Source organism: Nyctibius grandis, chromosome 20, assembly GCF_013368605.1.
Source record: "Nyctibius grandis isolate bNycGra1 chromosome 20, bNycGra1.pri, whole genome shotgun sequence".
In the NCBI taxonomy this organism is placed as follows: domain Eukaryota; kingdom Metazoa; phylum Chordata; class Aves; order Nyctibiiformes; family Nyctibiidae; genus Nyctibius; species Nyctibius grandis.
The window spans coordinates 7,210,212-7,234,466 of NC_090677.1; the positions used below are offsets into that span (position 1 = coordinate 7,210,212).

General features: G+C 42.0%; 1 protein-coding gene across 1 annotated transcript in view; it reads left to right on the forward strand.

Moving 5' to 3' along the window:
* The window catches only part of NIN (ninein), a 62,746-nt gene that overhangs the window by 36,287 nt on the left and 2,204 nt on the right, over positions 1-24,255 (forward strand). Inside the window, exons 14-28 of the mRNA XM_068416605.1 lie at positions 468-621; positions 940-1,061; positions 2,882-3,408; positions 4,159-6,015; positions 7,217-7,342; positions 8,123-8,192; positions 9,144-9,359; positions 9,741-9,854; positions 10,974-11,096; positions 11,623-11,736; positions 12,875-13,021; positions 14,137-14,316; positions 15,812-15,961; positions 16,503-16,601; positions 19,732-19,923. Of these exons, the coding sequence (XP_068272706.1) occupies positions 468-621; positions 940-1,061; positions 2,882-3,408; positions 4,159-6,015; positions 7,217-7,342; positions 8,123-8,192; positions 9,144-9,359; positions 9,741-9,854; positions 10,974-11,096; positions 11,623-11,736; positions 12,875-13,021; positions 14,137-14,316; positions 15,812-15,961; positions 16,503-16,601; positions 19,732-19,923 (4,191 nt within the window). The remainder of the gene's footprint in view (positions 1-467; positions 622-939; positions 1,062-2,881; positions 3,409-4,158; positions 6,016-7,216; positions 7,343-8,122; positions 8,193-9,143; positions 9,360-9,740; positions 9,855-10,973; positions 11,097-11,622; positions 11,737-12,874; positions 13,022-14,136; positions 14,317-15,811; positions 15,962-16,502; positions 16,602-19,731; positions 19,924-24,255) is intronic.

Sequence of the window (24,255 nt, forward strand, 5' to 3'; positions counted from 1 at the left end):
AGAAGTACCAGATGGTAAATGCAGTAATGAGGATCTCTCTTTCCTAATTTGATCTTTTGCTTCTGATTTGATTTTTCAAGTCGATGGTGTTTGAGGAGGTATTTCTCCACTGTTTGAAAAATGTTCCTAAGCTGCTGTTTAGAAAAGGTCGTAGGAAGGAGGAGTGAAGTGGAAGGTCCTGGAGTGTGATATACTTTAGAGGCAGAATATATACAGGCTCTTGGTCTGAAGAAGCTTCTGCTCTTTTAGGAAGAAACACATCTGTTACTTGCGCAGGTTGGAACCTGGAGAAGGGCGTTGTTTTGCTGATGGGAGGATGACTAACTGTGGCATGAGGGCAGGATTATTGACAAGTCTTGACCTACTGTAATTCCCTCCTAAATGTCTTGCTGTGGGAGTGTGTTGATGTACAGATGCTCAGCTGCTTTGGTTGCTTTCCCTCAGGCTTCTTTTTCCCCATCTTTCAGGAGCTGCAAGACCAGATCGATGAGCTGCACTCGGAGCTGGAGGAGTACCGTGCCCAAGGCAAAGTGCTCAGGCCTTCGCTGAAAAACTCACTGTCAGAAGAGTTCGACATTGACATGAAAAGTCATGGCACCAGCGGCATTGAGCCTGACCAAGGTAAAGCACATCTCCATGAGCAACTTCTGTGCTGTAGGTATTTATGGTAACATCTGAGAGGCAATTACATAAAAACCTTCCCAAACCTTCACAGTGAGACTGAAACACCACCTCTGTTTTGCTATTTAAGTGGAATACGGCTGCTGTACTATATTCAAACCCGAAATTAATGTTTGCAGTTTCTTGTCTGCATGTGTGATGGGAATTTGAGAGCTGCAAGTAGCTGCCTAAACAATGATGAAATTAAATTGATGAAATAATTCTGTTGAGAGTGTATCTCTTTGGGCTTCAAGAATATGTATATAATTATTTTTAAAGGACTTGGTTCAGAAGACTGCAACCCATTAAACATGAGCATAGAGGCAGAAATGGCTATTGAACAAATGAAGGAGCAGCATCACAGGGATCTGCATCACCTCAAACAGGAGCTTGAAGACACAGTAAGCTATTTTAACTTAAAATGAAACTTCACAAGTTTTCCAGCCTCTTCATACAAGTGGGATGGCCTTGGAGAAGGACTTCTTAAGTCCTGGTCAAATTATAACCTTTCTGTGAATCCAAGCCTCTACTTTCCCTGCTCCTTCTGCATGTTGCTGTGCGATGGAGAGGGCTGAATGAATGCTGCGGTATCATAGAATCATAGAATGTTAGGGCTTGGAAGGGACCTCTGGAGATCGAGTCCAAGGCCCCTGCCAGAGCAGGACCAATCTAGGGCAGGTTACACAAGAACGCATCCAGACGGGTCTTGAAAGTCTCCAGAGAAGGAGACTCCACAACCTCTCTGGGGAGCCTGTTCCAGTGCTCTGTAACCCTTACAGTAAAGAAGTTCTTCCTCATGTTGAGGTTGAACTTCCTGTGCTCTCGCTTGCATCCATTGCCCCTTGTCCTATCACAGGGCACAAGTGAAAAGAGGTTGCCCCTTTCCTTTTGACACCCAGCCCTCATATATTTATACATATTAATCAGATCCCATCTCAGTCTTCTCTTCTGCAGACTAAAAAGCCCCAGGTCTCTCAACCTTTCCTCATAAGGCAGGTGTTCCAGTCTCTTCATCATCCTCGTAGCCCTCCGTTGGACTCTGTCCAGTAGATCTCTGTCCCTCTTGAACTGGGGAGCTCAGAAATGAACGCAATACTCCAGGTGAGGTCTCACCAGGGTAGAGTAGAGGGGGAGGAGGACCTCCCTCGATCTGCTGGACACAGTCTTCTTAATGCACCCCAGGATACCATTGGCCTTCTTGGCCATAAGGGCACATTGCTGTCCCATGGATAACTTGTCCACCAGGACTCCAAGATCCTTCTCCACAGAGCTGCTCTCTAGCAGATCGCCTCCTAACCTGTACTGGTGCATTTTATTACTCCTTCCAAGGTGCAGGACTCTGCACTTATCCTTGTTGAACCTCATTACGTTCCTCTTTGCCCAGCTCTCCAGTCTGTCCAAATCATGCTGAATGGCTGCACAGCCTCCAGGTGTATCAGCCAAACCTTCCATCTTCGGATCATCAGCAAACTTGTTGAGAAGACACTCTGTCCCTGGCTCAAGTTCACCATGAGCCAGCAATGTGCCCTTGTGGCCAGGAAGGCCAATGGTATCCTGGGGTGCATGAGGAAGAGTGTGGCCAGCAGGTCAAGGGAGGTTCTCCTGCCCCTCTACACGGCCCTGGTGAGGCCACATCTGGAGTAACTGTGTGCAGTTCCAGGCCTCCCAGTTCAAGAAAGATACAGAATTACTGGAGAGAGTCCAGCAAAGGGCTACAAAGATGGTCAGAGGACTGGAGCATCTCTCTTATGAGGAGAGGCTGAGAGAGCTGGAGAAGAGCAGACTGAGGGGGGATCTTATCAACACTTACAAATACCTTAGGGGGGTGAGTGTCAAGAGGAGGGGACCAGACTCTTCTCAGTGGTGCCCAGTGACAGGACAAGGGGCAATGGGCACAAACTGAAACATGGGAAGTTCCATCTGAATGAGGAGGAACTTCTTTACTTTGAGGGTGCCAGAGCACTGGAACAGGCTGCCCAGGGAGGGTGGGGAGTCTCCTTCTCTGGAGATATTCAAAACCCACCTGGATGCAACCCTGTGCAACATGCTCTGGGTGACCCTGCTTTGGCAGGGGGTTGGACTGGATGATCTCCAGAGGTCCCTTCCAACCCCAACCAAGCTGGGATTCTGGGATTCTGTGAAATACGTAATACAGAAATGTAGAGAACATCTCTGTAGAACATTATGTAGAAAACAAACCAATCTGTTTTCCTTTTTGTAGGTGAGTCGTTATGAAAAGCAGCTAGATGAGACAAAAATCCACTGCAAGAAAGAACAAGAGGATATGAGGAAGAAGTACACTGAAGAGATGCACGTCATGGAAAAGCAAATAACTGGCCTTAAAAATCAAATTGCAGAACTGCAAGGAGAGGCAGCAATGCTCAGAGAACAGCAAGAAAAGCTTGACTGTGAATATAATGATGAGAAAAACAAATTACAAATGCGTTTCGATGAGGAAAAAGCCAGTCTGCAAGAACTATTGAGGCAGGAGCACGAAGAAGATGTTAGAGCCAGACTGGAGCAGGTAAACAAGAAGTTTAGTCAAGAACGGGAAGAACTGATTCAAAATGGTGTCTGGGTGGAAGAAAAGATGAGAGTTTTAGTGCAGACACTGCAGGAAGAGAAGGGGGAGCTGGAACGTGGCTTTCACGAGCAGCTGAAAAGGATGGCAGAGGTGCACACCATGGAGAAGGAAGAGCTCCAACAAGAGCTGCTGAGGAGGCACGAGCAGGACCTGGAGGAGGAAAGGTGAGTGTCACCGCTGGCGGGGATGGTCGAGGTGTAGGCTGACCTTGATGGCTTGGCGTGGTGAGCAAGGTGAAGCCAGTGCAGAAATGACTCCTGACGCTTAATTCAAGTGTACTAATTGTACAGCACTGTTACCTGGTTTATTCCAGAACGCTGGGCTGCTCTCCAGGGGCTTTTTTCTTCTGACCTTTCTCCAGCAGATATTTACATTGATTTTTCGCTCACCCAGAGGCAACAGCAGTGTTAAAGCATAACCAGACGTGATTAACTTGAGCTCTGCTCAGGATCCTTGTGCTTTACAAATCCCTGCTTTGTACTTTTAAAGCATTTGGGTTTTCAGAGTTGTTCTTCTCTGAAGAAGTAAAGCAATGGCTGGTAAAGGCATTTAGCCAAGCTCGGGTGTCAAAAGAAACTGAAACCATCCTGGGGGGACAGGGAGAGATGGGGGTAAGAACATCTGCCCCCTCAAATCTGATCACAAGGATAGAAGGGCATATATTGTACGCAAAACCTTTTCTGAGGACATTTCAAGAGTTAGACTTTTCCAAGGCAATTAGATTTTATTTTTGAAGTTTCAACAAATTGCCTCAAATTTAACTTTGGCTCTCAGAAACACCCGTCGAATAGTACTTCATCTAAAACTCAGTGAAAAAGTAATGTTTCAGCTTGTTGTATTCAGCCTAAAAAAGCCATTTGAATCTCTCTGAGTTAGCCCAGAGTTTAGTAATTTATTATGTTAACCATGTTTAGGAAAAAAATGGAAAGTGACTATAACAGAAGAGCATCTCATGCAGAAACTCAGTTTTCTGTTGACACACAAACCCTTGTGAATACGTATGAAGAAATGATCCAAAATCTGGAAGGATGTTACCAGCAAGAGTTGTATGAACTTGCTGAACAGCGAAGAGAGGAGAAGGCTCAGTGGGAGTTTGAAAAGGATGAAATTGCTCAGGAGGTTGCTGAAGCCCATGAGCAACTGAAGGAAAGTCTGGCAAATGAAAAGGCCATTTCTTCTGCCCTGACCCAGGAGAAAGATCTCCTGGAGAAAAACTTCAAGGAAGAAGTGAACAAGCTTGTGTGCGAGAGAGAACAGCTTCAGAAGGAGCTGCGAGACCTGAGGGACGCTGCTGAGAAGCAAGAGAAAAAGCTGAACGATAAAATAATGCAACTCCAAAATGACCATGAAAAAGAGCTAAAGAACAAAGAAGAGCGTATATCCGTGGTGGAGGAAAATGGGAAGCTGGTTAGGCAAAAGCTGGAGAGGCTTGACAGTGAATATAAGCAAGAGAAAGAAGACCTCAATTCCAAACTTCTTGCTTTGGAGAGTTTAAACAAGGACATTTGTCTAAGAGCAGAAACAGAAAAGGCCGAGATGAGTTTGGAAATCTCAGACCTTCAAGGGAAAATACAGAAATTGCAGTGGGAGACCCATAGTTTTTCCACACTACAAAATCATTATAGGGCCCTGGAAAAAGAGTATGCAAAAGCAAAGAGCAAAATTGCTTCTTTCTCTGGTCTGGCGCCTCTGGGAGATGATGCGGATGTCCTCTTAAACCTGCAGAAAGTGCACGAGCAAGCTGTGAAGGAGAATGTCCGAATGGCTGCCGAGATCGTCAGGCTGCAGCACAGGCTGCAAGCTGCAGAGCAGGAGCCCGCACAACCTCCCAGTCCTGGCTGCTCCGACTCCAGCTCGGAACGATCTCAGCTGCCAAGTGAAATGGATGCTGGTTTTGAAGGGTTGCCCAGCGATTGTACAGATGCAGACGAGGGAACAGATTCGAATGTCCTTCAGCTTTTGGAGGCTGATGCTACAGACCTGGAAGAAATGACCGAGATTGATTCAGATTTGGAGCAAGCATGTGTTAAAGTCAGAGCAGGCAGCCACGTGCGCACGGTGCAGGTGTGTCAGATGCAAGGACAAGCAGCACTGGAAACTGATGGCAGTCAGGATTGTGAGAAGAATCAAGAGCTGCTTTCTCAGGTGCCTTTGCTGCAAAAAAAGAGAGACATTGAGAGAGTTCCCAGACCAAAAATGTTACACAATGATATTAAACAGCAGAAGCGTCATCTGCTAAATCACAGAATAACTCCCCAAAATAAAGGGTTTGTTTCTGATGCTTTGAAGCTGCAGGTTGAGCTTGAGAAGGCTGAAGAACTGAGTGAAGCCTCTCTCCAGCTTGATCATGCTCCTGGGTCAGCAAATCGTGACCTGAAAAGCGTAATAGCTCAGCTCTGGAAAAGGGTCAAAGAGTTAGAAGACAGATCAATGGCACAGGCTAAACTTCTGTCACTACAAGAAGAAATTCAGGTAGAAAATAAGGATCTGAAATCCAAAATGATGAAGGTAGTTGAAAAAAATAAAGTGCTAGAAGACAACCTGCGTAAGCTGAGAAGCCTTCATTGCCAACTAGAAGAAAGTAAACTGGGAAGTATTAAGCTCAGAGAGGAAAACACACAGCTCCTCCAAAAAGGTAAAGAACTGGAAGATGCACAAGAACAAGATGCAAACAACATGCATTTCCACGAGGAGAGAGAAGAGAGGAATACAGTGCCGCACGGCTTACAAAGCACGTGCGCTGAGCTGCAGCAGAAGGTTGATCTTCTGAGGTAACGTACTCTCGCAAACCTTTGTGGGAACCGTGCCGGCCCCACAGTAATCGAACGTGCCGCTTAGAAACTAACCTAGCATCCCGCTCCTCGCTGCGTAGCCGCCCGCCCGCCTGCCGTACGGCTGCTGCATTAACCACTGTAGTTTAACTGTGATTAGAAAACAGTGCCTTGGAGTCTAACTTGATGATTAATCGTGGATAACGACGGTTGAAATAAATGTATGTGACTTACTCCTCTCTGCCCGTGACCTAACATGAGTGGTAAAACAGGAGCAACCTGCCAGCTGTTCTGTCTGTGGATGTAGTCACCTTCGCAGCATGTAGCTCATGGTACATCAGAAACCCCTGTATTTTTGTGTCCAAAATACTATGGTAACACTTCCAGACTGCTTTTAGCATGTACTAATATCACTTCTTCACTCGGTTCGTTCCCTTCTAGTAGTGAATGTTACTTGGGATGCTAAAAGTGGTTCTAGTTCTCTCAATACTTAACTTAATACTAGAGAATTATGGTAACTTTTTTCCCGGCAGGAGCACTTAGTGTTAGGAATCAATCAGGTGTGTGATATGGTAAATACCATTATATATACCAGAATATAATAGGGTTTACCTACTTGTTTTTAACTGCTGTATTTCAGCAAGGGTTTTTTTTTTTTTTGGAGGCCATAAAGTGGCTACAAGTGGCTTAATTATTGTTCAGCACCAGCTTCCTGCAGGAAATTGTTCTTTCAGGTATTACACCATGGCGAAGTTATTTCTTTACAGTAGCCTCAGGACAGAAAAGGCACTTTCCAACGCCGCTGTTCCCAGCGTACAGGGCTCCAGAAACAGCTGGGGAAACAGCTTGCTCTCCTAGCAATTTGCATATTGTGGAGTTAAGCTGTTTAAAGTTATGTTATGTGTAACGTAAGGACTGAAAGGTATAGTACAATATTAGTGTGAAACTTTTACTAGGTGTCTTAAAACGTAACTAACTTTAGCTGTACAAAAACAGGCACAAAAAGCCCCTTTTGCAGTGATCTGGGAAGCATTCTTACTAAATGAAATGTAAAATCCACGTACTGTTCCTACATAAAATAAGTCAATTGTACCTTTGTTTTGAAATATTACAGGTAGCTTAGGCTTTGAGTAATTTTTCTCCCCATGGACCTAGACAATATACAGAAACAGTTTTCACTTGTCTCACGTCTCTGCCGCAGATGTGAAGCCGAGAAGCTCAGAGAAGAAAATGCTCTTCTGAAAAATGAAGTGACTTTACTAAATGAGGAAGGTAACGCTTGCAGCCTGAAACTGAGGGAGCTAAATGGATCCCGAGAAGAAATGCGGTAAGAATTCAATGGGGCACACACCACGTGTATGCCTTCAGGCTCTCCCCGCAGTGCAGACACGATGGTTATATCCCTTCTCTCAAAGCTCCTTCCTGGGTTAGATATTCTACAAAACTTGAAATGGGCTTATTCCGTGGTGCTGTTGGAAATCCAGCTGGCTGACGGTCTGTTCCTCGTCCTTTTCACCAGCCCCAGCTTGTCCTGCCCATTCCTAGAGCCAAGGCAAGGGCTTGACTCTGGAAGTTCAGATGACCCAGTAACGCATGCAAACACAGGACCTACTTGTGAGCTGACCTGATACCATTGCTCTGGCTTCAGCAAAGGCAGCTCTTGTTGGGCTGGTGTAGCCTTAGGAAAGGCAGGAAGAGGTACAGTGTGACAGAGTATTTCAGTGATCTGGTCTTTTGCAAGTAGATAACTATCCATGATCCTGGGAGTATTCTTCCCTTCTAGAGAAGAACTACATGGGGTACCTTGAGGAACTGAGCATTTGCCAAGCCTATGCAAAACAGTGATCACAGAATCAATCAGGTTGGAAGAGACCTCTGGGATCATCGAGTCCAACCAGTGCCCTGACACCACCATGTCAACTAGACCATGGCACTAAGTGCCATGTCCAGGCTTTTCTTAAACCCCTCCAGAGATGGTGACTCCACCACCTCCCTGGGCAGCCCGTTCCAATGTCTAACCTGGTGATGTCAAAAGCCAGCCCATTCTTGTAGGCATGTATATTAACAAGTGACCCTAATGTTCATGAGCTTTCATTTTTTTCCTTAGGCAAAAGATAGAGGCTGTGAGAAAGGAGAAGGTGGCTGTACAGAAGATGGTTGACAACCTGAAAAAGCAGGTACCTGGACTGAGCCCATAGCCTTCTCTGTAGAAATCATCCCTGTGTAAAAGCTGTTCCTCAGGTGGTCACGAAGGCAGTAGCAAATGACCACTATCTACATTTAAACTTGTTGATAACTATTCTCATTAACTCTTTGGGATTGACATGAGGCTTGTTTGACCTGATCAGAAGACAACTGCAACGCTACTGTAACTGTCTAGCTTACAGACTCGAGAGCATCTTCCATAGTCAACTTAGAAAGTTTATTTAATAGAAATATAAAGTTAAAATCTTTTTTTTGTAGGCTTTGTGGGTAATGCTCTGTAGTAGCCCATGGGAAACAGAGGTTATGTGACTCAGCCTCTACTTATTTCCCAGCTAGCTGGGTCTAGGAATGCTGCCAGCTGTGACCCTTTGCTTGTATCCATGAAACTGCTACTTTTAGTTTAAGGGCGGTTTGTTATGCTGAGTTGCAAAGTAGAAGGTTTAAGTAGCTTTTATATTCATGTCCCTCTTAGTATTGCTTACAAAAAATCTCCTTGCTCAGAATAATCTACTAGCTCACCAGCACAACCCACAAAATATACATCAGCATGGCAAAGGGAACAGAGTGGTGTGCCAGACAACTGATATAATTGAGGCCAATTATGAGAAATTAACAGTTTGAGGCTGACCATGCATGCAAAAGGTCATCAGGAGGATTCCTACTCTTCAACAGTTGATTTGGCCTAAAACTAGGGCATGGAGCACGTTAAATATGCTTTAAGGAGATAAAGAAAGCAGTGCTAGTAGGGTCGTGACTGTTCCATAGAGTAGAGTTAACAACTACACCCCACTGCTCAGAGTCACCGTTGACTTGGAGTGGTGCTTGTCAGTTCTTTTAATCATCTTAACAGAAAGGAAATGTTTTAAAAAAATCTCATCCCCAGTGTAAAAGCAGTCGTAACTGACACTGCCGTCCTGGTTCAGGTAGCAGAGCTGAAGACCAGAAACCAGCAGCTGGACTCTGAAAATACAGAACTTAGCCAGAGGAACTCCAAAAATCAAGCAGATGTGCAGGATCTTAATCAACAGCTAGCAAGGGTGCTCAAGCAAAAGGAAAGGGAAGCAGGAAAGTGTACCCTGGAAGAATGGGAAAAGGAGAGACTGGAACTTAAAGAGGAACTGGAAAACTCCAAAGTAAAGGTATGGGATGACACAGTCTGTAGTGGTATGGAACAACTGAATTTTGGGGAATGCACAGGTGCTACGTGGTCTCGAGCTGCGTGTGGTCTTTCAAAGCTGAACTTCCCTACGTACTAGCTGCAAACGTACATGCATGTGGCAGTGGGGGTGGAAGGAAAGCGTGGCAGCAGCCAAAAGCAGGGAGGTAGAAGTGTGGAGGTCTGTCTTGAACATGGAGCTTAGTGATGCTAAATATTTACCTGCATTTTCCAGCGTGCCTGTTCTGTTCAGTCCAGTGCCACCCCAGCTCTAACCCATGTCACTGGCTGCAGCATCCCCTGGTCAACCTTTGTTACTCTGTGTGTCTCCCAAGTTGAAATCTGCGCCTTTTACTTTTTGCAGTCATCAAATGTGGTGTCTTCATTGGAGATGGAGCTGTCAAAAATGAAGGTTCAAGCTCATATATTGGAGCAGGAGAACCACATGCTCAAGCAGGAACTCGAGAAGACAAAACAGGTACGGCATCCTCTTTGAGTGCCATCAGATAATGCTGGCTGTCTCTTAACGTGCCCTGCTCTCTTGTCCGAATTGGAAATAGTTAATTTATTTAAAGAAAGGTCATAACAGTAGGGGAATATAAATTCTCTTGAAACAGTCTCCGGGTACAACGCATAATTGTTCAACTAAGGTTTCACTTGGCCTTTGCCAAAAGGTCTTCCAGAGTAGTGGATCTACAAAGACAGGCTTTGACAACGAAGACAAAGATTTAAAGGTCTAATTGAGGAACAGACAGGGCTTTTCCAGTTTGTGCAGATGGGATAGGCAGGGGAACGCTTTCCTGTGTAACTGGTGATACCCATATAGCTCTGTTTAAGGATTGATCTCTTCCAGCATGTCCTTTTGGAGAGAATTCCTATTGCTAAACCCATCTGGAGACCTCATCTCACAACTTCTGAGGATAATCTCCTGGAGGGCTTGGTTATCGCCTGTCTAAGCATGGTTCAATTGGCTGTAAATATATGCTAATAAACACAGATAATGAAGGCTCCAAATGAGTTAGCTCTCCTGATTAGGGCTCCACAAACTAATTTTCTTTACAGTGTAAAGGGCTCATTTGATGCAGCCAATGCTTAGGGGTAGATAATGGTCTTAAAAAGCAAAAGCAGATGAGGCCTATTCAGTAAAGAGTGGATTGTGGCTTGAGTGTAATTAAAGAGAGAAGATTGAGTGAGCAAAGACAGACCAGCAGAGGAGAAGGCAGAGTGTTAAGCTAAAGCACTGTGTCAAATGAGAAAGGGATCAGAAGTCAGGAGCCCAGTGTTAAGCTAAAGCACTGTGTCAAATGAGAAAGGGATCAGAAGTCAGCAGCCCAGTGTTGGGCTCACAGAAGAGGCAGAGAAAGACCAGCCCTAAAGCAAATCCGAGGGATCACAGGGCAGTTGGGAACCCTCAGCACTGCTGTTGTGGGAAGGATGCCCTGGACCATTTGAACGATACTCGTATGGTCATTGGTACCAAACTGGAGTGTGTTCCTCTCTTCCACTCTCCCTGGAGTGCGATGCTCGGCCCAGAGGAGAAAAGAAAGCTTTGTGAAACAGCACAGAAATGTAACTGTGAGGGTTTTGTTTTCCACAGCTGCCCAGATGTCCTGATCTCTCTGACCTTCAAAATGAAGTTTCGAGCTTAACTACTAAAAACGAAAAGCTGCAGAAAGAAAAAGAAGCCTTGAGTGAGGAATTAAACAGATGTATTGAGAAGGTAAGAAAGATTTGCAAACCCGTGGCCCTATCTACATGCCGTAACGGGCTGTTTAAATTCTTGTATCATTGCCTGTATCACCCTAACCTGTAAAACTACTTTGGATTTTTTTTTTTCCTTACATTCAAGCCAAGATAAAGGCTTAATTACCACTGCCTTTATTTTCCTAGCTGCTCTTAAAGAGAAAGATTAAATTTGGGAGCACAGCCTTACTGTAATTTGATTACACAGAAATTTCCAACAGAGGCCTGGATATAAATATTGCAGCAGGACAAGGAAGACAGTGTTCTTGCACTTTTATTGCAACTCTAACATACTGTAACTCCCAACTCGAGCAGTGTAACTAATGTGCACTCTATAAATAATGATCCCATTGTGTGGAGATTCAGGCTGGGAGCTGAGGGGTTTTTTGCTCTCCTGCATTTTCTTTGCCTAGCTGTAACTTCCTCTAGCTTAACTCTCAAAGTCAAATGGAGTTAAAGAAAATCCTGTATGAGTCGGGCTTACCGATGTAATCTCATTTCAGGTAGCTAGAGTAAGCTGCTTAGAGAATGCAATTGGCAGCTTGAAGCAGGAACAGAAGACCTGGGAACAGCAGAGTCAGGCCCTGAAAGCACAGCTCACCGTTTCACAAGAAAAGGTATAATAGTGATTTTTGTTATAGCCCTAGGTCAAGAGCATTTTTATAATCTCTTGTAGTGCTTTTTTCATGAAAAGCAGCCCTCTTCTACTGTGTGCAAAGATGTCATGCAGCTCAGAATGGCTGCTTTGATGGGCTTGCAAAGCGATGTTCTTAAAGGACAAGAGGAAACTTGTTAAATGCTAGAGGGACTTTTTTCCCCCCCGAGAATAAGCCATGTTGGTTTGCATTACAGCCAAGTTCCTTTTGCCAATTCAATCTGCCCAGTTATTTCTAAAATACTGCAGAGACTCTGCTGTCGCTCCCCGCTCTTCTGGCGATGGCTTGTCTCTCACCAGGCAGGGGAGGGGAACGAATGGCTGTCTGCTTGGCCGAGTACACTTGGGGTTTCCTGTTGGCCGTGGGCTGCCAGGAAAAATAAATAATTGAAGAGAAATCTTCTCTTCCCAGCATATCACAACAAATATTCAGGGCTGGAAGATCACAGTATCACAGAATCAATGAAGTTGGAAGAGCCCTCTGGGATCATAGAGTCCAACCGTTGCCCTGACACCACCATGTCAACTAGACCAGGGCACTAAGTGCCATGTCCAGTCTTTTTTTAAACCCCTCCAGAGATGGTGACTCCACCACCTCTCTGGGCAGCCCCTTACAATGGCTAATGACCCTTGCTGAGAAGAAATGCTTCCTAATGTCCAACCTGAACCTCCCCTGGTGAAGCTTGAGGCTGTGTCCTCTTGTCCTACTGCTAGTTGCCTGGGAGAAGAGGCCGACTCCCACTGCACTACAACCTCCCTTCAGGTAGTTGTAGACTGCAATAAGGTCACCTCTGAGCCTCCTCTTCTCCAGGCTAAACACCCCCAGCTCCCTCAGCCGTTCCTCATAGGTCAGACCCTCCAGATGTGTCTCTGAATGCAGTATTGTGGCTGTGTTCAAAGTGCATGGCTACTAATTTGGAATAGAAAGTCAGAAAATCATTTAGCATTTTTAAAGGGGGCTGTCGGCATTATAACTTCTTCACTCCTTCCATCAGAGATCCTCAATATGTGTGATACGTGGTGCATACACACCCTAGCAGACCAAGCTTACGAGAAATCTTGGTCCAGCAAATGCCAAGCTGTGTTCCTGCTCGTTACAGGTTCAGAGTCTAGATGAAACGCTGCAAAATACCAACCTTCAAATGTCCAGGCTAAAATCAGACTTACGGGTGACGCAGCAGGAGAAGGAAACTCTTAAACAAGAAGTGATGTCTTTACACAAGCAACTGCAGAATGCCAATGAAAAGGTAATGGACTCCAGGTACCTCAAAGTCACCCAACTTTGCATGCCAGGGTTTATGGACACCAGCTGCTGCTGTCCTGGGGCCTGCTGCTGGAGCCAACTTATTTCTTTAGGTTGGCTTGTCCACTAAAAGGACACAAATAGTGCTGCAGTCTTGAGCAAGTAGACTCTGAGTTATGCAACTACTGATTTTTTTTTTTTTTTAAAACAACTGATATAAAGCCAATAATTTTAAAAAAATAAAGCTGAAAGGAGGTGGGTACAAAAAAAGCCCTATTTTAATGATGTTTTCTGTATTTAGTAGTTTTACATTTTAAACTAGTTAATTATAATCAGTCTTGTCGGATTGTATATAATGTGCAGTTTAAACTTATTTTTAAAAAATGTATTTGAAGTTTTGAATGTGAGGACAGGCAATGATCAGTCCATCTCCTGAGTCTCCATTCTTCCCCGAAAGAGATCTTTTTAAAAAAAAAAAATCTGTGCACAATGTGTAAATTTACACCCATCAAAACTGTAAACATACGAAAAACCAAACTAGTAATTGACAGGGGGATCTAATTTTCAGTCAGACTTGTTTTTGAAAGGCACAGTATTATATCAGCCTCTCTTAACTGATGAGGAGCTGGAAGTGAAAGGCTGTAGACAGCAATCTTGGGATTGGTATTATGAATTCAGTTAGTAATTTGGCTTGTTTGCCGTGTAATTAAGGAACATTTAATGTCCACATGGAAAAGAGGCTGTTTCAGAATTGTACAACAGGAACTAAATTACAGCTATTACCGAATAATATATAATACTGAGTTCTATTATTTCCTTGATGAGGCTGTGAAATGGAGCACAAATTGCTTTTTTGTGTTGTTGAACTCTGCACTCCTGTCAGCCGTTCTGGCACACAGCTATTATCTATGATTTTAGCGCAGGGGAACACTTTGGTTTTGATCTGTGATTTGCATGTTGGGTTTCTTAGTGGAAAACAGCGTGTAGGCTGGGAGGAAGGGGGGGATCCTGCGACTTTAGAGTCTGCAGTTACTGAAAGCCTACTTAAAACCCACCTGACTAGAGAAAATGTCTGCTGCTTTGTTTAAGGCCTAACGCTGCAATTCTGTCTGTCTTAAGAACCGGGTTCTAGAACTGGCTGTGCCTTCCTCAGGGCTGCAGGACCAACAGAGGCAACTAGACTGGGATGAACTGGACCAGCTGACGAAACAGGAGCAGCAGCTGCTCAGGCAGGAGAATGAGAGGCTGCAGAGAGAAGTCCAGAGCACTAAGACAGACCTGACTCACTCCAGGGAGAAGGTAAGCTGAGCAAGCCGACAGATCAGAGTCTAGTGGGAGGCCTGTGTCTAGTGGAGTCCCTCAAGGGTCGGTACTGGGACCAGTACTATTCAATATATTCATTAATGACTGAGTGCACTGTCAGCAAGTTCCCTGATGACACCAAACTGGGAGGAGTGGCTGACACACCAGTGCTGCCATTCAGAGAGACCTAGACAGGCTGGAGAGTTGGGTGAGGAGAAATTTAATGAACTATAACAAGGGCAAGTGTAGAGTCCTGCATCCGGGCAAGAACAACCCCATGTATGAGTACAAGTTGGACAGACTGTTGGAGAGCAGCGTAGGGGAAAGGGACCTGGGGGTCCTAGCAGACAGCAGGATGGCCATGAGCCAGCAGTGTGCCCTTGTGGCCAAGAAGGCCAATGGCATCCTGGGGTGTATTAGAAGGGGTGTGGTCAGCAGGTCGAGAGAGGTTCTCCTCCCCCTCTACTCTGCCCTGGTGAGGCCGCATCTGGAATATTGTGTCCAGTTCTGGGCCCCTCAGTTCAAGAAGGACAGGGAACTGCTAGAGAGAGTCCAGCGCAGAGCCACGAAGATGATTAAGGGGGTGGAACATCTCCCTTATGAGGAGAGGCTGAGGGAGCTGGGTCTCTTTAGCTTGGAGAAGAGGAGACTGAGGGGTGACCTCATTAATGTTTATAAATATGTAAAGGGCAAGTGTCATGTGGATGGAGCCAGGCTCTTCTCAGTGACATCCCTTGACAGGACAAGGGGCAACGGGTGCAAGCTGGAACACAGGAGGTTCCACATAAATATGAGGAAAAACTTCTTTATAGTGAGGGTGACTGAACACTGGCACAGGCTGCCCAGAGAGGTTGCGGAGTCTCCTTCTCTGGAGACATTCAAAACCCGTCTGGACGCGTTCCTGTGTGACATGATCTGGGTAATCCTGCTCCGGCGGGGGATTGGACTAGATGATCTTTCGAGGTCCCTTCCAATCCCTGTCATTCTGTGATCAGAGGCGGTCGCTGCGTGCTAGGCAGAACATAACGATTCCTGGTTTGCAGTGGGTAATACGGCCGAGGAATGTGGCTCATTAGTTTTGAATAGAAACATTTGCAGAAAGAATGCATAATGGAATAGTTTTCCTCTATATCTGCACTGAGTGTGCAGACACTTTCATGACACTTCAAACAGCTCTTTTTAAAAAGAAAATCCTGGTAACTCTTGTCTAAGATTCTGGTCTGACTTTCAGTTAACGCCCTTCAATTTTTTTTTTTCATAAAAATATTCCCAGCATTCTTCATGTCTAATTTCTTGGCTGACAGTATTAGGCAGATTATGGGGAGGAGGAAGGGAAAGACCTTTTGTTGCTCGAAGCTAAAATGTCAAAAATACACCAGAATCTGAGTCCAAAATCGATTGGTACTCGGTATTTTAGATGAAGTAGATGCAATTTGATTTTTTGAATGGTCTGGAATGTCTTTCCACATTTGTTCATCTCTGATCTCTTTAGATCCGACAGCTGGAATCTACTGTCCTTTCCCTAAAGCACCAAAAGCATCAAAGCCAGTCAGGTATCGTCAAAGCCATAGAGCAAGAGAAGTTAAGCTTGAAGAGAGAGTGTGAACAGCTTCAGAAGGAGTTGTCATCTGCAAACAGGAAGGTTAGTTTTAGATGGTAGATACGTGACTCAATGCAGGACTTTCCATCTCTAAGAGCTGATGTGGTAAGCTGTCACTTTCTTCTTTTACTCTGAGCTTTGCACTCTGTCTCTTATGAATCCCTGTCCCAAGGAGCTGCCTGTCTTCTGTGCTTCTGCAGAGCATGCAGCGTGGAAGTCTATGCCAATGTGCTGCAGGACTTCTAGTCAGTACAAACCGTTCAGTGGCAGAACGTGGGAACCACAAACAAAACGCAGCCTGCTCAAGTGCTCTGCAATATGCAGTGCTCATATGCCAGCGTTACCATCTTTAGATTAAAAATCCGTTACCCGGCCTGTTCTTTGAGACCTGTGTCAGAGATGCTGTATAACATTGTCTTAGACATGGTTTTCAGCAAAGCATTACACTTGTCCAAATACTTATGTCTTTTAATCTTGAATTGTCTTGATGTGCAATGATTCATAACTTGCATATTGAAAAAAAAACCCAAACAGATAAAATAAGCACTACTATCTTTCTAAAGAAACTTCTTGTCTTTAATAGATCAGTCAGATGAATTCTCTTGAACGTGAACTGGAAACCAGCTCAGAAAATGAAGGGCTAAGAAAAAAGCAAGTCAAACTGGATGATCAGTTAATGGAGGTACTTTTCAATCAGTGTTGACTGTACTGAATAGCGTGGGGCTTTAGCACTATCTCACTGCATCTATGAATTTATTTAAAAGCAACTTCTATGTGTGTACAGACAGAGGAATAATCAAAACTAGAAGAATTAATCTCCTCTAATGCCTAATCTCATCTCTCATGATCAAGATGTTAGTGGGACAAACGCTTCTCTGAAGCATGTTGTGGTTTATCATAATTCATTAAGCTTCAGATACAAAATCAAATAGCAAATAACTTTGTTTCTGTGCTTGAGGCAAGGCTAACACTTTCCTTTTCTTTCCTAAAACATGTAACCTCAAGTTTCCTAACTAATATTTGCGTAATGCTGCTCTTAATGTAGAAACCTGTTCTCATATACTAGGGGAATAACTTGCTGAATTTAAGCCTTGCTATCTTATCTAGATCGTGATAGAATAACAGCTTACACAACTCGCTGTTAATCTAAAGGCATGAGTGGCAACTTCAATAGAGATTCTTCCAAAGCCTGCTGTAAATGTGGATGTTTGTTCAGTACTGCTGGAGACAAATCATGCTGGATGTTATAAAAACTGCATAATTCTTAGGTGTCCTTGCTTACAGGAATAGGCAAGCTTAACTATGTTAAGTTAGTGTATCCCTTAACGTCAGGCTAGACCTCTGAGTTGTCTCTCAGCAGTCTTGCCTAAACTTGATGTTCTGAATTTGAATTTAAAACAGAATATAAAAAAAACCCCACAATTCTGACTTGCTTGACAAATGAAAGCATCTTCCAGATGAGGCTTTTACAACACTGTTAATAGACTTCATGTTTTTCATCAAGTAAGCAAATGGGAAACATGTTATGCTGAATATACTGTGTAATTAGCTGTAAAATTGTACAAACTTGATTAGAAAAGATGAGATTCTGACAAGTTACTGAAAAGACTATTTATATGCCCTGTTCTTTTATTTATATAGTCTTAATTAAGCTTTGGGAAAATTCCAAGCAAGGTTAAAGCCTTTAATATAAGCACCAAGCATGGAATTGCATTTTCTCCTAAAACCTGTATTTCAAACATGCAGGACTTTTGTTACTCCTGATATACACCTGCTGGGAAAATGTTATAATATTCACTTAGCACTTTATGACTTCTAACTTTCTCTTTTGTGCCTGTTCTCCTTTTGTTCATGGCTAACCTGTCTAGAGCTCAGTGGTTGGAACTAGCAGAGAAGGGTGCAGTTCTCTTTCTGAAATAGTGTACGAAGGTAGAGCAATCATTTTCAATGTACTACCATAGCATGGAGACAACATTTCTTTTTTATGGATCTTTTTTTTATTATACCATGCATCTTTTAAGTAAAGAAGCCACTATTCATTTTAGTGCAGCTGTCAAGTAAAAATTTTACATTAACTTATTCATGGTTAGTATATTGTGCAATTTGATTCTGTAGGCCAAGAAGTTGCGTACTTCTAAGGCATTGCCATGAAAATGGAGAGAAATAACCAATTCCATTCAAAAGAATTAAAATGATCATAAGAAAATGAAAAGTGGCTCAACCCCTTCCTTTCTAACCCATTGACTGTGAGGCTTGAAGGTGTTTTCATACTTACCTCTGATATCTGCATGCTTTTTCACCAGGCTGTCAAATGTTTCCTTAATATTAACTGATATGTGATCGCACGCAGTGTCATCCCTAATAGTTTAGCAAGTTCATTATTGTTCCACTTTCTTCCACAGATGAATACAGCAAAGACTATATTGTTTTCATTAGCCACTGGTTATTTATTTTTAAGATGCTGTTAACATTGACTGTTTCTTCAGCAATTTCATTAGGTACTTGTGTGCTTCACAACATTACAGGAAACCCTAAACAAATTCCATCAAGAGCTCATTATTTTTACTATTTATATTGTCAGTAAAAGAGTAGCTCCTTTATAGACAAGTTGATTCAAGACAACCTCCTGATAGCTTAAAAAAATACAAGTAGTTTTATTTTAAAATACTTACAAACCTATTTTCTGTTTACCTGGGCCAGCAAAGATGTGCAGATGCTAATACGGCCAGAAGAGCTGCAGCATTATGAAAAATGCTTATAGCTGTTTACATTATAGATTAACTCAATAACTGAAATATGATTATGAACTGACACCTTGATTCTACCACTTGTAACAGGAAAATTAAAACCACTGACAATCTTATATGCCTTTTCCAGAGTAATGGTTTTGAGACAATAGGTGAGAATTTCATGATGTGGTCAACTGAACCTTATGGGAGGAAAGGATTAATCTTATGCAAATTCAAGATGCAAATCAGCTTGCCTGAAACATCAGGGGGTTTTACTGTGCAGTTCTGGTCTTTTTTTAGTGTTATAACCTATTACAACAGTGAGCTAGCCTTACCTGGATTTTACTTCAGTCTAGAAAATTGATAAATAGCCACATGAAATAATCTTAGCTCTTAATACTGTCCGAAAGATCATCTAGTGCTGGGCCAGTTTATCCAACTTAGGCTCTCATGGCTGCAATGCTACTCTTGTAAGAGTGTCACTGACAATTATAAAATGTGTTAAAATTTCTAGTTAGTAGTGAACATAAGGAAAGATATATGGGATTCTAAATTCTGAATGTAATATAGCACCTGGCATCAAATTACTTAAGTCATCATACATTACCTTGAAAATTTGTTTTGCTTTTGAGAATGTTATCTCTCCATCCTAGAGTAAAGACTAGGAATAATCAGCACTGGTGGGCAACTTCTTCAGCCTGCCTCATGCTAGTGCTTTTATTTGTAAGTGGAATGTATTCTTAGAAGAGCTGCTCAGATCAAGGTTAAATTTAAAAGGACTATTAAGTTAAAGCCCACCACAGGCCCATTAACTTTGACAAGACTTCATCAGAAATTCAGTGAATTTATAATTCAGGCCTGAAATTATAAATCAATGCTCAGATTCCTTTAGAACTGCACATAAAGATGCATCTTTTTTCGTTGGAAAGAGAAGTTGTCTATTTAGCTTCTGTTACTGAGTTCAGGCCTGTGCCTCTTGCATACAAGAAATTGTTCAAGACTAACCTGCTGTCTAGTGCATCACTAAGACATGTTGTATGAACAGTAGCGCTGCTTTCTCCTGATGGCTGATTTACTTTTCAGATGCTCCACTCAAGCACCAGTGTGATGCTTAGCCCATCACCGCACTCCCGGGAGCTCCAGCAGCAAGGCTGTGCTATGGTGCCCAAGGAACAGTTCGTGCAGCTCCAACACCAGCTACTACAAGCAGAGAGGAGGAGTCAACGTCTTCAGGAAGAACTTGAAAGCAGACCCTCGGAAACAAACATGCAACAGGTAAAGCTCTCATTACTCTGCAGGTTACAACTTTAAAAGGATATCTCGTTAGTTTTCTTGGGTTTTTTTTCAATTCTGATGAGATCCATTCTCTGTTTATGCCAGTTCAAAAATTAAAATTAAAATTTATTCTATCAAAGATATGTACAAAACAAACCTTTGTTATTTAGCATGAGCCATAGCTTAATTCTGAAGTCCTCTTAATCTTCTTGAAATAACAAACGCTCCCATCCACACTCAACTGGCTTTTCTCCTTCTGATCAATGTGCAGTAAGTGTTTACAGGGGTTGGTGTGTTGTTTTCTTTACCTGATGTCCATGTCTGGAACCATTGTTTTAAAAAATACGCTACACCACATGTTGCACAAGCACGTACCCATCACACATAAAATACTAGCTTGGGCTGTTGCTGTCCCGTGGAGTTCTGTCAGCTGTAGCAGAGCAGAATACAAACAAATTAATCCTTTTTATAAGGTCGGCCTACCTTCATCATTTGGCCATACAACAAGACATTGTTTGGAGAACACTGTTACTGTTGCTTTTTAACATGTAACACTGAATTATAGGCAATAGGTAGAAAAGTTTGCATTTCCCGTATAAAATTAAGCTTGGGGAGCAGGCTTGCCAAATGCCTTTTTTCTTCAAAAAGTAACTGAATGTCTAAAACTCTAAAGCTTTGGCTCCGGCCTTAGGTCTTAAAATAATATTACAACTTTACCTTATAAGATAGGTTAGATAAAAGCTCTAAAGAAAAGATAAAGCTCTAAAGAGCTTCGATAAAATACTAAAGATTTTATTAATCTATTAGGAGGAGAAAAAAAAAAACACACTTTACATTTTTAACTCAGATTGCAGTTATGCTTTTAGAAAAATAATAAGATGACCAAGATTTTGAAGCTGAAAAAACTCTGAACATGTATTCTGGAAAAAAGGTATTATGGAGAGAGAGTATATGCGCTGTTTCTAAAGTTTCCAAAAGTAATTTTGAAGTAAAAATTCTTTTTTTAATAAAGGCATAAAATCAAAAAGTTACACACACACACCCCCCCCCCCCCCCCCAAAAAAAAAGAAAACTTAATAGCAAATAATATAGGATAAGTAAAAATAAATCAATTGTAAGGTTCTCTCCCTTTCATCTGAGTGCTGATAGAAGTGCATTACCACAGGCTAATGTACTTGGTCACGTACAATGGAAAGTAGAGTGCGCAGTTTAATTTTGAAATCAATAAAAGCCATATTACAGCAGTAGCATCTGCAAATGAATGTGCTGTGTATCGCATTAGGAGTGATGACTTTGTAATTTTGCCTTTGAAAGCCTGAGAAACAATTTGCAAACTAGTCACATCCTGGAACTTGTAGAAGTGATTTATCTGTAGAACTACATTTCCTGTAAAAGCTTTTATTCTGGAAGGCTTCATGAATTTAAAAATACTTTCAGAGAGGCTTTGCAGATATTTTCTGTTAATGCACTAATGCACTTAATCCTTTTAATTTTTTTCTTTTTTTTTTTTTGCTTAAAGTGAATGCATATTCTGGTTTATAACATCACCTACAGCTTTTTTGATGGGCTTTACTAGATAACTTTCTAAAATCATTATAAAACACACGCATTCTACAACTATAAACACGGCCAAATTTGTTTTAATTTGTCTCAACTTTGACATTTCTGTAACCAGATCTTGCTTTAATTCTCAGTGTTGATTTTTCTTCGTCGTCCTGATTTCTAGGGTTAACATTTAGTTGAGCTTATGTCCATTTTAATGTCCCCTTTAGCATCTTGAAAAATTGCATCCTAATCCCTCTTCATCATCTTTTCACCAGTGAGTACAAGGTCAGGTTATCTCCATTCTTTCTGTGTAAATTTAATCACCTAGTTTTGCTGCTGCTGCTTTGCACTTTGCAGCTTGCTTAGATCCTGAGTCCCTCTGTGTAATAAGGTATCCAAAGTTATGCCCATCCTTTTTGGAATTATTTTATATTCCTCATGCTTTGTGATTTTTCATTGCTTTTTGATCATTGCTATGGTGGTCTGTGTTCTCATTCATTTCACTGTCAGTCTTGAGCTATTGTCCTCCAAAGACTGCTGTCATACGTTCAAATTTTACTAAATTAAAACTCCTGAGCCTTTTCTACTGTGTTAACCTGTCTGGACTCTTCTGAATTCCTGGTGACTGTTTCTGCTGTGTTTAGTGCTGTGATTCATACCTGCTGCACAGCAGCAATCGCTGCACTTGTTCTCATATTCCTTGCTCTATAACCAGATTTTGGAGCCTTTAATGACCCAATCTTTTCCTAAGTTCTCTTAGAACCTCTGCTAACCAATGTTTTTGTTCAGAGTACTTGGAGTTGCTCAACTTCCCTTTTCTTCAGCTCTTTATTTCAAAATTCAAATCACCTCTGGCCAACAGCTTGTTCACCTGTCTCAGGAACAGACTTACAACTAGGTTTAAAATAGAAATGCAAGTAAGTTTTCAAAGGAGGTCCGTTGGACTACACTTTTCACAAATGCTATTTGGCAATCTATGAGATTATTTATATATATAGTGGCAGATAATTCCCTCTAAGAAACTTAACTGCTTTGCTAATTGCAGTTAATCACGGCCACTGACCTTTTTAAATCCCTCAAAACCACGGATGAGCCATCTGAAGAGTCCTTACATCTAGAAAATGCATCCTGAATATCTCCTCAATACGCGTAGTGCTAATACTAGGATTTAGAGAAATAGAAGATGTGATACTCTGCATGTTTTCTTTTGCGTGTGTGTTTTTGTCTTGCGTTGCTTGCTTGGCTTGTATTGCTGGTTTGCTTTAAGTATACGTACGTATGTAAAAGAAAATCTGGATATCAGGGTGAAGTATCCCACTTGCCTTCTTTCTCTAGGCCTTGCTACCGGAGCAGCGAGCAGTACATGCAGATTCCTACCGGAGGATTGGGCACCTCTGACAGCTTGGCTGCTTACGATCTCATTCCTTACCATGATAAACACACACAAACACACGAACTGGCATAAGCTGAGAAACTTGAGGATCAAATTATTTTGTGCTTTTTTCTAAAAAAAAAAAAAATCTCCACAGTGTTATTTCCTATTTATTTGTCTAGAAGCTATTTTGTGAAAGTTCCTAAATTGTCTTTTTTAATTTGTTGCAAATACTTTTTATTTATGTTATTTAAAATGTGGAGTTGTTCAGTGTGGAAAGAGACTATTTTTCTCAAATGGTACTAATTTTATATGAGATTTGAAGAAAATCTGGGGTATTTATACTGCATTTTTGTATAAGATGTATAAACTTTTTAACAGGGAAAGATGACTTTTTTTGATGTAAATGAAAAATAAAATTTTTTTTAAACATAATGTCTCTTGTCTTAATAGTATCAATAGTTTCAGTTTTATGAACAAGAATTAACAAATTTTAGACAAAATATTTGTCTCTGATACCGAGGATTGTCATATCAGAACTTCTAGGAAAGATTTGTATTAGGGGATGTACTTAAGTACAGATACTCAGCTTCTCCTTAGCAGCTGTACCTGCACATTTAAGAAAAGAATTTGCATAGTACATGGGCATATTCTGCTGCTGTAGCCATAAAGTAAACAGGCAGTGCCAGAAAAAGGAAAATTATTAACACACTTGATGCTTGGGTAACATTCCTTAGTGGTTTTTCTTTTGTCTCAAATTACTAAAATAAACTAGATTTTTAATACTTTAAGAGGTCAGGAAAAGACCTCTTTAAGGCCTATGATTTTTCTCGTTGGGAGCCATGAACCATTTCAGCTTTCAATGATCTTTTTGCTCCTATCTTTCTGATGACCTTAAAGCTAATGCTTGAGCTGGCTTCTCCCATGAAGTTAGACAGAACCTTCTCAAATCAACTTTAAGCCAAAAAAGGGGGATCACAGGTATTGAGACAACTATAATTCTTAGTTTCCACTTAAATACTCACTCAAGGCTCCTGCAACCCATATGAAGTGTAGCAGTCAGCCATGGTTTTGAATTCCAATACAATTACAAAAGATAGCTCAAGATAACTTGGCTAGAAAGTCCCCTGCAAGTTCTGCTTAGTAGTACTTTCTTAATCTGGAAAAATATCCAGTCCAGCAACACTCTAAAGCTGCTTTCTAGATGACTCTGATGGAACTTTGTTCTTTCACAAGCTAAATGAGGATATAACCTCATTCATAGACTGAAGGAGTTTCTGGTGTTAGAGCAAACAAAATGTTGAGTGGACTTCAGTCAATCCCATAAGGGGATCTTTCTACAGTGGTTTAGATGAGCAACTACCTACCTGAAACACTCCTCCCTCCATTTTTCATTTATCCTCCCCCACATCTGT